The sequence below is a fragment of the Natrix helvetica genome, assembly GCF_964273705.1.
Source record: "Natrix helvetica genome assembly, chromosome: 13".
In the NCBI taxonomy this organism is placed as follows: domain Eukaryota; kingdom Metazoa; phylum Chordata; class Lepidosauria; order Squamata; family Natricidae; genus Natrix; species Natrix helvetica.
The window spans coordinates 3,427,296-3,441,599 of NC_138557.1; the positions used below are offsets into that span (position 1 = coordinate 3,427,296).

Genomic DNA, 14,304 nt, shown 5'->3' on the forward strand with positions numbered 1-14,304 from the left:
CCTCAACTTTCAGGAATTGGTGGTGGAGTTTGCCTGGACAGAGGCATTAAATGGTTTATGGCGAGGGTCTCCAACCTTGGAGACTTGTGGACTTCAACTCCCAGAATTCCTCAGCCAGCCAGGAATTCTGGGAGTTGAAGTCTACGGGTTGCCAAGTTTGGAGATCCTAAATAAACAGAACAGAACAATGGAATGAAGAACAGGAGTTTAGAATAGAATTAGAATAGAATAGAACAATGGAATGAAGACTAGAATATGAGTTTAGAATAGAATAGAACAGAACAATGGAATGAATAGGAGTTTAGAATAGAATAGAACAAAGATAGAGTAGAAATAGAATACAGTAAGAGAAGAAAAGAGAATAGACTAGAAGCTGGTAGAGCAGATGAATTCAATGTCTTGAGAAAGATCTCTTAGCCAACTCTGGTTTCCTCCATTCCCTGCCTATCAGATCTCACGTTAAGGTTATATTCTTGCAGTGTTCCCCAACCTATCCTCCCCAGCTGCTTGAGATGGATCACCAAGCCCCCAGGTAGCATTGATCCCCCCCCCATCTGAAAAATTTGGCACTTTAAAACCAGCATCTGAGGACAAGCATCAGGCCTGGGGAATGCTGACTTTTTCAATGCCACAATCTTAAATTTTCTACTTCCCTGCAGTCTTTGGCGAAGAGCCCAGAAAATGGTAGCTAAGCAATTAAAATCCACTTTATTTCAGGAATTATTTTTCTGCAGCGTCGCTACTGGCCTCAAATCCAGTCTCTCTTTTGTCTGGGTTGGAAGCTCTGCCCGGCCTCCCTTTCGGATTGCGAAGGGACTCGGCCGACCAGCAGGGGGCAGCACGGCCTCGCCAAAGCGGCAGCCAGCCAGTTGTTGGTCTTGGCATCCACCGATGATGGTTGGAAGAGATGAGCAATGCTCTTGGCTGTTGTTGGTCTTCAGCAATTCGAACCATCTGAGGCTCCTAAGAGGAAAATATTTGAATTTGGGTCTAGTCATAGTTGAATGTCATCACCTGCCAGGCGCCGGCCGTTGGTCTTTCAGACGCTGGCGAAAACTCATAAGTGAGTTCTATCTGAGAAGCCCCCCAAATGGAATGGCCTGACCAAAGCTGGTCATTTAGAAGGCAGCCTTCTGGTTCTGTACAGATGATTTTCCTGTACGTTGCATCTCTGGACAGCCACTAGAGGGCAGCAGAGATTTACTCTGTCTGTGTGTGTGTATCTGCTGCTCTCTAGTGGTGATCTCGATTACTGCAGCCCAAATTTTCTATCTTACAATGTAGAGCCGTGGTGGCGCAGGGGTTAGATTGCAGTAATGCAGGCTGACTCTGCTCACTGCCACCAGTTCGATCCTCAATGGCTCACGGTTGACTCAGCCTTACGTTCTTTTGAGGTTGGTTAAATGAGGACCCGGATTGTTGGGGGCAAGAGGCTGACTCTGTAAACCGCTTAGATCGGGCTGTAAAAGCACTGTGAAGCGGTATATAAGTCTAAGTGCTCTTGCTCTTGCTATCTTTCCTCCTTTCTTCCTTTCTTCTTTCTCTCTTTCGCCTTCCTTTCCTTCCTTTTTTTTCTTCTGCGCATCTCAAATGACTCTGCCTAGCAATGTACAGCTTCAGATATGGCAGCCTTACTGGAAAGCCCCATGAGATATAGGCTAAGCCTATGATGGCAAACCTATGGAACCTGTGTCCAAAGTGGCGCAAAAGCCACATCGCCCAGCACGTACAGCCTTGCCTATTTGTCTTCTGGGTTTCTGGCACGCATGCGCGCACAATGATCAGCTGTCTTTCGCGCGCACAGCAGTGCCGAAAACCGGTGTGCGTCTGCATGCTGGCCAGCTGATTGTCGGGTGTGCCTGCATTCCAGAACCTGGAAGTTTGTCTTTTCCGGAGTGTGATCCCTTTGTGCGCATGGCAGTGCCAAAAACTGCCCTGCGCATGTGTGCTAATATCAGGAAGTTTGGCTTTTCCGGAGCGCGGCCCCCAACGAGCACACACACATGCGTGCATGATGTTTCCATGTGAGTGTCGAAAAGGTTCTCCACCTCTGGGCTAAGCTAAGAAAGTTCAGCAGGAAAGGGGTTTCATCAGACTCCCTAATCCCAACCCAGAATTCCCGGCATGTTGATTTTGAGAGCTGCAAGCTGTTATTGCTTTCGATTTATCGCAGGGATGATCTAAAGCAGTGTTTCTCAATCTTGGCAACTTGAAGATGTCCGGACTTCAACTCCCAGAATTCCCCAGCCAGCAAATGCTGGCTGGGGAATTCTAGGAGTTGAAGTCCGAACATCTTCAAGTTGCCAAGGTTGAAAAACATTGATCTAAAGACAGGAATCCCGTATGCAAATAAGCCGTATTTGCAAGGGAGAACTGCCAATTCTATTTTTGTTTAAATAGTCCACTTACCCTTGCGTGCATAGCAACCTTCCCTTCCGACTTAACGGGAGGAAGGACGTGTTTTTTTATATATAAAGCATCCATCTTTGGTTCCCGGCTTGCAATTCATCATTTCCCAAAACCTCGTTAAAAATGCCCTCATTTGACTTTCCACACCCCAGAGCAGGCAGCTGGTTCCACACCATCCTGAGCCTGAATAGAAAGAACCATTAGAGCCAAAAACAGAGTTGAAAGCTTCAGGGCCCACCGAGTCAAAGAATGATGGAGGCCCTCCAGCTCAATACTCTACCCTTCAAGTCCGTTCACTTGACCCGTCGTTGCAGCAAATGCCAGTTGGCCCAGAGGGCAAGCCAAGATATCTGCAACCAGTGAAGGAGGAGCAGGTCCCAAATAACCAGCTTGGGACCCTTGCAAGTTTTGTACTGGAAAGGACTATGTGGCCCAGATGGAATTCCCTACTGTAAAGCAAAGCAGAGATGAACATAGCTTGTCCCAAATCCCGGTACTTGTGAATTGCTAGAAGGTCAACTTGACATGTCCTCTTGAAAGATGCTTTGTGGTCAATCTTGGGGCACTTGGTGGAAAACCTCTGGGTCTCAAAGAGTAGCATGGTACTGTGTCTCCCCTCCCCAAACATACAAATTGACCCATTGCAACTCCAGGCAGCCTTCTGAACTTCCCAGGTGTGTCATCTACTGATGGATCCAACCAAGCTTACTCCGCTACCCTTGGAGAACCTTCAACGGTAGGTGAATTGCAGAAGGTAATTTGACCAGCTTTTATGGAGAAGGTGAGGAACTGTAGCTGATCTTCTTGGCAACTTCCATATCAGACTTGGCCACCAGGAAACGCAGCTTCTTCCCGCCAGATCGAATGAGATCTACAGCGCTGAAAGAAAGAAAAAAAACAGCTAAACAGGATATAAACCATGAACTACTTAATTAATTTACAGAATAACAGAGTTGGAAAGGACCTTGTGGGTCATCTAGTCCAACCCCCCCGCCCAAGCAGGAGACCCTGCACCACTTCTGACAAATGGTTATCCAACATCTTCTTTAAAACGTCCAGTGATGAAGCTCCCACAACTTCCAGAGGTAACTTTTGCTCCATGGGTTGATTGTTTTCATTGTCAGAAAATTTATCCTTATTTCTAGGTTGAATCTCTCTTTGGTTAGTTTCCAACCATTGCTCCTTCTCCTGCCCTCGGGTGCTTTGGAGAGTAGCTTGACTCCCTCTTCTTTGTGGCAACCCCTGAGTTATTGGAAGACTGCTATCATGTCTCCCCTAGTTCTTCTTTTCATTAAACTAGACATACCCAGTTCCTGCAACCGTTCATCATTATGTTTTAGCCTCCAGTCCCCTAATCATCCTGGTTGCTCTTCTCTGCACTCTTTCTAGAGTCTACACATCCTTTTTATAGTGGGGTGACCAAAACTGGATGCAGTGTTCTAGGTGTGGTCTTACTAAGGCTTTATAGAGTGGTATTAGTACCTCCCTTAATCTTGACTGATTGATCCTCTCCCACTACTCTTTCAACATTCATGACCGGTACCTGTGAATGCTCCAACACTGGAGGTTTTTAAGAAGTGATTGGACAACCATTTGTCTGAAATGGCATAGGGTTTCCTGCTTGAGCAGGGGGTTGGGGTTGGACTAGAAGACCTCCAAGCTCCCTTCCAACTCCGTCATTCTGTTATCTGAATGTAGGATGGAATTCCACCAAATAAATGCTCCAGGAATCTGCAAGTTCTGCCTGAAATAGGAAGATCTGTATCTGTAAGGTGCATTATGAAAATTGAATTATGCTGTGTGTGGATCTTCCATATACAGATTTTGATTTTCTTCACATTTAGCCCAGGAAATAAGAAATCACCCCCAAATCCGAGATTTGTAAGATGTTCAATAGTTCTACTGGGGGGAAAGGAAGTGAAAACCAACATCCTGTAGCAAGGACGGACCTGGGGTAGTGTGCTGCCAAATTGGATGGCCTCCAAAAATGTCCGAACTACAATTCCCAGAATTCTCTGTCAAAAGCCACCTCAAGAGAAGTCGTCGCCATTGGGCTCCTTTGTACTATAAAACCCATTGGCCTTACTTTGCCCCTACCTCTGGTAATGAGAGCCAACGAGGCTCGTGCCGTTGACGGCAAGGATACGGTCCCCAATCGAGAGTCTGCCATCGGTTGCCGCTGGACTGTCTTGGATCAAAGTCCGAATGTAGATCCCAGGAGAACCTAAAGGGGTATGCTACAAGGCAGAGGAAAGAAGAGCAAGAAGAAGATGGCTGAGTCCTGGTATAGTAGGTGAACCACAAGCAGAGTAGCGAAGAGAGAGAAAAAAACCTCAGGAGTTCATAGTTGAAAAGCTCCAGATCCATCTGTCAATTTGTAAAGCGTTTCCATGCCTATTATCAAGTTGACATTGAAGGGAGGGAGAATTCCATGCATACCTTCGGCCAGGGTCAGATCTCATATTTCTACAGCAGGCGTGTGAGGTGCGAACGTTTACAGCCTGCTGCAGCACCTCATTGGTGGATGTGATTTATGACACAGAGTGAGGGGAGGGGAGACACAGGGGTAAAGTTAAAGAGCACAGCTGTAGCTCAAGAGAGAAACAATCTAACAAGCAGATGTTGCTGAATTAACCCTGCCCTCCATCTTGGGGACCATGCAGTCTTGATTACGAAAGAGGCTTCATACCACATCCCCCAGAACAGTGGTCACCAACTGGCTGTCTGCAAGAAAATTTTGGTGGGGTGGAGAAAAATTATTTGCCTTTTTTATATTGCACTGAATCGGGGGGTCCTCAAACTACGGTCCCTGGGATGTATACGTGCAATGGATACACGGGATTTAAAATGATGACTTTAGTGGTCCCTGAGGTCCGAAAGGTTGGGGACCCCTGCCCAGGAAAGACCTACTCACCAAACCGTCAATCAGTCCCATCCCCAAACCAATGGGCCCCTTTTCCAGCTCCACCACGAAAACGTAGCAAAAATCGTCGGTGGCCGAGCTGCGATTTGAAGAAGCTGGAGTGGGAATGTCGTAGGGCGTGGGAGACGATCCTAAGGCCAAGGAGAAAAAAAAATCACACACAACCAGATTGTATGGAAACGCTTTAGGCGTGAATTAATTAGGGCAACTCTTGGAAACTTGACATTGTACTTTTTTCAATGTCGCAAGCGATTTGTCAGTGCCTTCTTCTTCCAGTGTCAACCATTCCTCCTCCCCAACCTGGGTCTCGCTGGATTTCCAACCTGCCTAATCGCTGGAAATGTTGAGATTTGCTCCCAACGCCCCCGGAGGGTTGGAGAGAGCTGCGTTCAATTCTTAGCATTTCTTTTTAATGTTTCTGGCCCCCTTTTATTCTACCATGATGGATCCGGCTGCTTCAGGCACAATTAGCACAGTGGGATACAGAGTACAACGGCCCCCGCCCCTGCTTAAAGTGGCCCAAAGCGCTAAAGAAACATTCACCCAGCAATTTTTATAAAAGCAAGCAGCAAGTAATTATCACCACGGCAATAATGCTAGAAAAAAGCATGCCTAAATTAAACCATATTTGCTTGCTCCCTCAAAGCATCACAATCTTGCCACATTGCTGGAAAAGCGGTATAAATGCTGGTTGTTTTCTTGCAGGTGTTCCATTATCTAACCTCTGATGAGGTTACCTGGTTGGGTCATGAAACGTCTCCAAGAAAGCAACCAAGGTCAGAGAGCACCAAGGACCCCACAGTCGTCCTCCTCTCCACAAATCCCACCCCCATCTAACCCTGATGATGTTACCTAGTTGGGTAATGAAACATCTGCAAGAAAACCACCAAGCTCAGAGAGCAGCAAGGACCCTTCATTTCAACCTTGAGCTACAAATGTTCTCCGTTATTGGTTTCCTTTCAACCGTTTCCTCATCTTGAAGGCCAAACCGTTCGTCTCCCGATCCTGATTAACAATCCTCCTTCATACCTTCCTGGGTTGGGGTTCTGGTGCCGTTGAGTCCGTTTCTCCGAGACTCTGGCATGTCCTTCCCAGGTGTAGTTTCTGGGGACAATTCCAGGCCAATGGAGTCAAAGATCAGGGGCGTGTTAGGCGGAGTCAGCAAACACGAGGAGTCCACAGATACCGTGACTGGCTTGGTCCCATTCTTCCCCTTTGGTCTCTCAAGTTGCTGCTGTTGGAGAGTGTTGGGTAGCTGTGTCTCACAAGTCCCATAATCTGAGATGGACAGGTTGGTACCAGTCACCTGGGAGACGTTCTCCTCCCTCTTCGGCTTCTCACAGTTCATCGTCCGCCTGGCATTCGTCCAGTCAAAGGCGCTCTCAACTGACCCAACTATTATCTCAGACTCCGCTGAGGGTGTCACTTGGCGACTGATCGTTTCAGTCTTTAAGAAGAAAGTAGGAAAACAAAGAAAAATATCAGGTTCCAGAAACCAAGAACTCTTGAGTTGAGGCTCTTCCAACCAGTTCCCTTTATTGTTCCTCACCTATAGACAGAATCTTGCCAGAGTAAAGCAAGCGTTTGCATCAATAAAGGTGATGAGAACCTCTAAGGAGGAGCTGCCTTAACTCTCTTCCTCCCAACCAAACTATCTAAACCCCACTGTCTCTTATCCCTCTGGAATACAGTGTTGTGGCCCGCAGAGTCGGACAGTGAGGAGGTTGGGGAGGGATATGGGCCAGTCCTGGGGACTGAGGAAAGCTCAGACAAGGGCTCTGCATCAGAGGCAGAGAGGGAGCTAGACAGCAGTGAGGCAGAGGAACAGCTGGAGTCTGTTCCCAGTGTGCGCCTGGGCAGAGCTGCCAGAAGACAAGAACAACTAAGAAAGCAGGGTCGACTTAGGAGTAAAGCCACACCTTGGGGGTGATTGGCCCCTCCCGTAGGAAACAAAAGAGGAGCAAATGGGGAGGGGGCTTTTGCAGGAAACAATTCGTTCCTTCGGTCATTTCAAGAGTGGAAAGTTCTGTTTGTGACTATAAGAGACTCTGCAAAGTGTTGCCTTGCCCTGCGTTTGGAAACAAGTTATCTGGCAGCTCTCCAAATGAGATAAGGTTCGTGTGGATAAATATTCCTCGGAAAGACTGTTTGAAAGGAATTCACAGTCGTGTAAATAAAAGGGGTTTTGCTTGGACCAAGACTCTGCTTCTTGCTTTTTAAGGAATCCTGGGTCAGAACATACAGTCTTTCCCTCCTGGGAATCCAGATCCACATTCCACACACACACCCACACACACCCAAAAATTATTCTTCCCCTTTGAAAAGATAATGTGATGTTTTCTCATCCCACGTTAGGACATTCCTACCAACGTCCCACATTATCCTTCAACCCAGCTTAACTCAAAGGAATCTACACTTTGATATAAAATTTTACCCACACCGCGGTGAGGTCTGCAAACCAAGCCAGGATTTTTGAATTGCATCCCATTTAAAGGGTGGGATGGGGGCTACCTTTGGGGTCTCCGCTTCCAGAGAGTCGCTGGAGTGGGGACTTTTGCTGCGTAGGCTCCACAGGAAATGGCGGATGTACAGAAGATGCCGGTAGATGTTTTCATCAAGATGATCGGTCTCCAGGTCCACCTTGAACCCACCGGTGGGCAGCATGATGGGGGGATGGTTATCAAAAGATTCCAGAATGTCATCTGCAAGGGACCCACCCACCCCATCCAACCATTTAGTTTCAATCTGTGCTTGACTCCACATTCTTCCTAGATTATGTGGGGTACAACTAATGGTGGGATTCAAATAATTTAACTGTCAACGCCTAAAGCGTTTCCATGACTACTATCAACTTGAGAAGGGTGGGAAAATGCCATGCATACTTTTGGCCAGAGTAAAAGTCTCATATTTCTGTACTGGGATGTGAATGCGCATGTCCAGAACCCTGCCATAACGTCCTGTTGGAGAATGTGATTGATGACCTCAGCCAGAGGGGAGGGGGCACAGGGGTAAAGTTCAGACGCCATTAAGTGGGATTTAGTTTCGGCTACACAGAAGTCCGTGCCAAGATGTTAGTCCTAATACATGTTTGACAAACGAACGAATACAAAAACCAGGAAATCTGGCGGCCACTTGAAAAAACACCTTTGTTCCAGTTGCTGTGGTTTTTTCCAGGTCAACCAGCCCAGGTGCATAACATCGGGAGCCTCACCTGTCCTCACAGCTGCTAGAGCATCGCCGTTGCTGGGAGGCCAAGCAGGGACACACCCCATGGCAGAAGACGTCTGGTACTGGGTCAAGATGTGACTGAGCTGTGCTGGGTTCAAGGCAGGAAACTCGCTTCTCAAGGCAGGCCAGGTCATCTGAGCGAAGTAAGGAAGGAAGCTCAAGTAAGCTCTCTCTTTTTAAAAAAGACCCAACTCTTGTTTATTTCTAAGGTGTGTCAGTTGGGCTGATTTTAAGGCTTTGATTTTAAGGCACAGATGTTTTGGAGAAAACTTCCTAGAAAGCCCTGTTTCCGAGCACAACAAACGCAAGGAATTGAAAATTGGCTAGGATGCCAAACCTTCCTCATTCTAGAAATAGGATGGCGAACCTATGGCACCAACTGGTCTTTGCGGACACCGGAGTGCCAGAAAACAACCCCCAAAATGCCCCCAAAACAGGCCATTTGGGGGGGGCATTTTCAGACTGTTCTTGGGACATTTTCAGGGCATTTTCCAAGCCGTTTCCGGGCTGTTTCTTGGGCCGTTTTCAGGACATTTTGGGGGCATATTTGGGGCATTTTCCAGGACATTTTCAGGCTGTTTCTTGGGCCGTTTTCAGGTCATTTGTGAGCCATTTTCCAGGCTGTTTTCAGGATGTTTTGGGGGACATTTTCGGGACATTTTCCAGGCTGTTTCAGCCCAGTTTTCAGGCCAAAACGGCCCCCCAAAATAGCCTGAAAACGCCCCCCAAAACCGGCAAAAACCGGCAAAAAAAAAGGCATGCGTGCCCTGGCCAGCTAGTCTTCGGGTTTCTGGCACTCTGGCATGGGGCACATAGAAACCCATGCATGAACATTCCAGTTTGTGCACTCAGTGCCGAAAAGGTTCCCCATCCCTGTTCTAGAACTTCTGGGTGTCCACGGTGGCCCCCCACTATCTTCAGCAGCTTCTTGGCCATGAGCTGATCCAGGCCTTCCCAATCCACCATGCAAAAGTCACCCTGGTGCCTTCTGTAGTCTCACCTGCAGCAGCTGAGAATTGGGCATGGCTAACAGGCTGGCCACACTGCAGAGTTTGCTGAAGAACTGGTCTGCTAGAGGCCCCAGGCCCACGCTCTGGGCCCACTCCAGAAGGAGACGCACAGTGGCCCTTATCCTGACTCCTTTTGACCAGTGGAAACAGCCCAGAGAAGAACCTGGACACGAGAGAGCAAGAACAGGAATGGATCATCCACACCTGGCTGACGTACTTCTAGAGTCCTTCAAGCTTTGCAGGAGGGAAAAGAGATCTTTCATTGCAGGTCGTTGGGAGACAGGCAGTGCCCCATGGTTTTGTGAGTTCCCCACCAACTGTCCCCACCTTGGTGGAAAGCCGCTCACCTTTTTCCATGAGCTGGTTGAAGAGGAGGGTGTTGGAGAAGAAGAAGAGGTAGGCAAACATCTGGGAGGTTACTTCAGGGTGGACGTCGTACTGATGGAGAAGGTCTAGGGCGGCTTGGTAGATCAGCACCACTTTGTGGATTTCCTCGGGCAACGGGGGCGAGGAGAGCCAACCCTCCCGGCCTTCACTTTGGAAGGGGTTGCACTCCAACAATGGGGGCAGAGCCACGTAGAGAGACTGCGAAAGAAGGACAGAGAAGAAGAAGAAGAAGAAAAACGAGAAACAGGAGGCGTTGAATTGGATGGGGAGACTAAAACATACGAAGAAAGATTGCAGGAACTGGGCATGTCTACTTTAATGAAAAGAAGGACTAGGGGAGACATGATAGCAGTCTTCCAATATCTCAGGGGCTGCCCCAAAGAAGAGGGAGTCAAGCTATTCTCCAAAGCCCCTGAAGGCAGGATAAGAATCAATGGGTGGAAACTGATCAAGGAGAGAAGCAACCGGGAATTAAGGAGTAACTTCCTAAGAGTGAGGGCAATTAATCAGCTTGTCTCCAGAAGTTGTTTGGTGCTCCATCAACGGAGGTTTTTAAGAAGAGACTGGTCAGCCACTTGTCTGAAATGATTACAGGGTCTCCTGCTTGAGCAGGGGGCTGGACTAGAAGACCTCCAAGGTACCTTTCCAGCTCTCTTCAGGTATATGCCAAGGTGGACCCTGGGGAGACGCCCTTCCTGAGGTCCAGGTGGGCAGCAGCTCAGTTTTCCCATCTGGGTCTTGCTCAAAGTCATACATACACACACACACACACACACACACACACACACACACACACACACACACACACACACACACCTCCTGATCTTATTTGTTTCTGCACGGAGGAAAAATATATTTAAGCGTTGTTGTTGTTGTTTAATGCAGCAATTGGCTTCTCTCCCCTGCTCTCTCAACTGACCAACTCCCAGCTAACATCTGGATTGCAAATTCCTCGGAGAGGGGCCTTTCCCCGTCCCCTCTCCCGCTTTGCATTCCTGCTATGCGGCAAAAATGTTGGTCGGAGGCCCTTCCAGCGTGTCAGAATGTGCTCTCAACTCTGCGCTGCCCCCTCTCTCTGCCTCCCCCCCCCCATGAGCAGAAGGAAGGAATCTCCGGCCTCCCTCGGAAGAAGGGGGAGGAAGAAATCCCAAACAGAGAAGTCTGTGTGCAAGGGGGAAGAAAGGAGACGTCTGTCTGAAGGACAGGGTGACGTTTCCCCCGCCCCCAGAGAAGGAACTCGACCATTTCAGGGATTGACTCCCAGCATGGGGGGGGGGAGAAGGGAGCCTCCCCCCAGCTTGGAAAGCGGCCCAGATGTTTCTCCTTTCGCCAAGGCCTTAGTCTTTCTTCCCTCCCTTCTTTCCTTCGAGTATACAATGTCCCTTTTCCCAACAGCCCTGTTCTCCAAGGCAACGGTCAGCAACTAGGGGTCCGTGGACCACCGGGAGTCCGCAAGAAAATTTTGGTCATCCGCGGAAAAATTATTTGCATTTTTTATATTGCACTAAATCAGGGCTCCTCAAACTACGGCCCCTGGGATGGATATGGGCCCATTTCTAGACTTCTGGAACTTCTTGGAGGCCCATTTTTTGCCCTCCCAGACCCTCCGTGCGGGCCTGTACTTACCCGGCAGGATGAACGGGCCGTGTGGAGACTCCTGGGAGGGGAGGGAGGGGCGAGGCCAGCCAGTCCTTGTAACAACCGGTTCGGCGAACCAGGTGCAAAATTAGCATCTGGTTCGCCCAAACCGGTCCGAATCGGCTGAATCCCACCCCTGCACTTACACACACACACAAACACACACAGGGAGAAAGCTAGTCTCAAACGTGGACTTGGTTTCTCCTCCCCTTCCTGTTTTAGCTAACTATTTAGCTGAGAAGGAGGATTGGGTGAAAATCCCCATTTCTCCTTGCTCCCTGGAGCCAGTTGGGGTTGATGTACCTTGGAGATGTAGTAAACACACTGCTGAAAGGTGTACATGATCACTTCCTCCAGAACCGTCATGGCTTCCTCACTGGCTGTGATGGTCAAGGAGAAGAGGGATTCCTTAGATCCTGAGAAAGAGAAAAGACCCTATGTGGAGGTTTCGGAAAGCACTGGCTTTCTGGATCAGTCCGGCTCAACTCAGAAACTCCCTCTCTTCTCTCTCTTATCCATCCCACCCCTCTTTCCTTCTGTTCTTCTGTCCTCCCTCCCTCCCTCCTTCCCTTCCTTCCTTCCTTCCTCAGTCAGTCAGTCACTCCTTCAAAAGAGGAAGGGAACAATTCCTTATCAAAGTCCGTTTAATGGGATTCATTATAGCATCCTTTTTAAAATTGGAACTCAAAGGGAAAGATTGAACTGGAAATCCCTTTGTAATGGCTTGAGAGAATGGGAAATTATTGAGTGGGGAGGACCAAATCGGGGGGGGGGGGGGAAATCCAATGAAATGACATTCCAATAGAAGAGAATATCTATAGCTCAGCGTTGCTCAAGCTTTCTTCTTCCTGACATGCTGGCTTTCTACTTTTGGGGGTGGGGGATGGGGAGGGATTGGATTGAATCCACTGACTGGAGATGAATTTTCGGTGGAATTTTCATTCCCTTCCCTTGACCTTCTTCGCTGTGCTATCAGCCTGGGAACTGAGATAGGACGGAAAACATGGAAGGCATCCAGAACATGGTTTGTTTGCTCTCTCTTTTCCCTTTGGGATGAAGCTGGGCAAGGAGGAGGGGGAGAAGGAGAAGCAGGAAAGATTACTCAAGGTCAACCAGCTGTGGAATTGACCAGACTTGATCCAACTCAAGCTCTCCTTGCCCTGGGAAACAGTTCTGTTCAACTGAGGAGGGATTTCTCTTTGGCTGGATGTCCACAAAGGAGAAAAAGATGGTTTGCCTCCTAGGACCTTTCATGGTCCAGCTGGTGGCCCATAAAAGTGTTGCTTGGACAACAGAGATCTCCTCATTAGTTTTGTCCAGCTCTTGTTTAATCACAACGGATCACAACGGTGGGTTGCAATGGACGAAACCAAGAGAGACAAAGTATCTCCAATATCACTCACCGTGGTCCTTGACAACCAAGGAAGTGGGGTTCAGGAATATTTGGAGGGCCACCAGCTTTCCCAACCCCGAGAAACGGCACCGGGTGAAAGCCAAGTTCTACTCAACGTTCTGTCAGAGTGCGCACTGAGTGGCTACTATTTTGAGACAACCACTGGTGGGTTGCTCCTACCATCTCTACCGGTAAGCTGATCGCGATCTGTCCGTGAACAAGCCTGACATGCGCTGTGCACGCATTTGCAATCCACCGCCCCTGCGACACCCAGCTGCTTGTTGGGTCGCCTGTAGGCACTGCACACTGTTCATGCGTGAGCAATGTGCCTTTTGGCATAAAAACAGCCTATAGAGTGCAGACGGGTGGGTGGGCCAAACGAGCCACCGTACAGGTACGCTCTCAGCTGCTCCCGGCCACTACTGGTAGGGCTGTACCCGCAGCAACTCACCACTGGAGACAACCCAGGAGCAAAATGCAGTAGACAGAGGTTTTTCAAACAGTGGTTTATCTGCAAGGCATAGATATATACATACACATACTAGGCAAAACCAGGCAATCCATCTATCTTCAACTATAACACAGAAGCACAGACGGAGAGAGAAACTGCCCTCATAAGGCCTCCTTTATATAGACAGCTTCTTAAAGTGGCAGTAACCCTCCTGACTCATTCTCATTTCATCATCTCGGTTTACAGCCTTACAGCAGCCGGTCAACTATTAAATCATCATTACCGTAACACATTCCAATTCCAACTGAATCAACATTTCAAGGAAGCTCTGATCGAGACCTCAACTCTAGGAATGGACATCCCCACCCACTTACCTTTGATATCTAGCTCTTCTTCCATGTTCTGGATGTAAACGGGGGATTTCTGCTGAATGAAGTACAGGATTTCAATGGAGTTGGACATCCAGAAAACCACGTGCTGAAGGTCTGGGAGGAGATCCGAGATGGTAAAGCGGGAAAGCGACGCTGGATCCTGGCTGGCAAAACAGACCAAGAATGAAAAGATGTCTTAAGATGGCTAGGAGAGTTTTCCCAGACCTGCCTTCCAGATGTGCTGAGAGAACAGTTCCCAGATTTCTCACGTAGTTCTATTTTGAGGGAGGGAGGGAGGGAGGGAGGGAAGGAGGGAAGGAAGGAAGGAAGGAAGGAAGGAAGGAAGGAAGGAAGGAAGGAAGTAAGGAAGGAAGGATTGATTGATTCTGAAGCTTCCTGCCAGATCTCCACAAGAAAACTCAATGGGGCAGCCAAAAGTCGCTCCTGCTTCACTCCTTCCTTACCCACTCTTGGCCTTTCTATTTAGGTAAGGA

The 14,304-nt window shown here is 48.5% G+C and overlaps 1 protein-coding gene across 5 annotated transcripts in view; it reads right to left on the reverse strand.

Moving 5' to 3' along the window:
• Positions 1 to 2,295: 2,295 nt before the first annotated feature.
• RADIL (Rap associating with DIL domain) overlaps positions 2,296 to 14,304 on the reverse strand; it is a 32,028-nt gene continuing 20,019 nt past the window's right edge. For all 5 annotated transcript variants that reach the window (XM_081965820.1, XM_081965819.1, XM_081965818.1 and 2 more), the window contains 10 exons: positions 13,814 to 13,974; positions 11,899 to 12,011; positions 9,918 to 10,155; positions 9,561 to 9,733; positions 8,544 to 8,694; positions 7,844 to 8,034; positions 6,362 to 6,779; positions 5,324 to 5,463; positions 4,507 to 4,646; positions 2,296 to 3,288 (listed from right to left, as the gene is read on the reverse strand). In XM_081965820.1, coding sequence (XP_081821946.1) covers positions 3,180 to 3,288; positions 4,507 to 4,646; positions 5,324 to 5,463; positions 6,362 to 6,779; positions 7,844 to 8,034; positions 8,544 to 8,694; positions 9,561 to 9,733; positions 9,918 to 10,155; positions 11,899 to 12,011; positions 13,814 to 13,974 — 1,834 coding nt within the window. In that variant the 3' untranslated portion in view covers positions 2,296 to 3,179. The remainder of the gene's footprint in view (positions 3,289 to 4,506; positions 4,647 to 5,323; positions 5,464 to 6,361; positions 6,780 to 7,843; positions 8,035 to 8,543; positions 8,695 to 9,560; positions 9,734 to 9,917; positions 10,156 to 11,898; positions 12,012 to 13,813; positions 13,975 to 14,304) is intronic.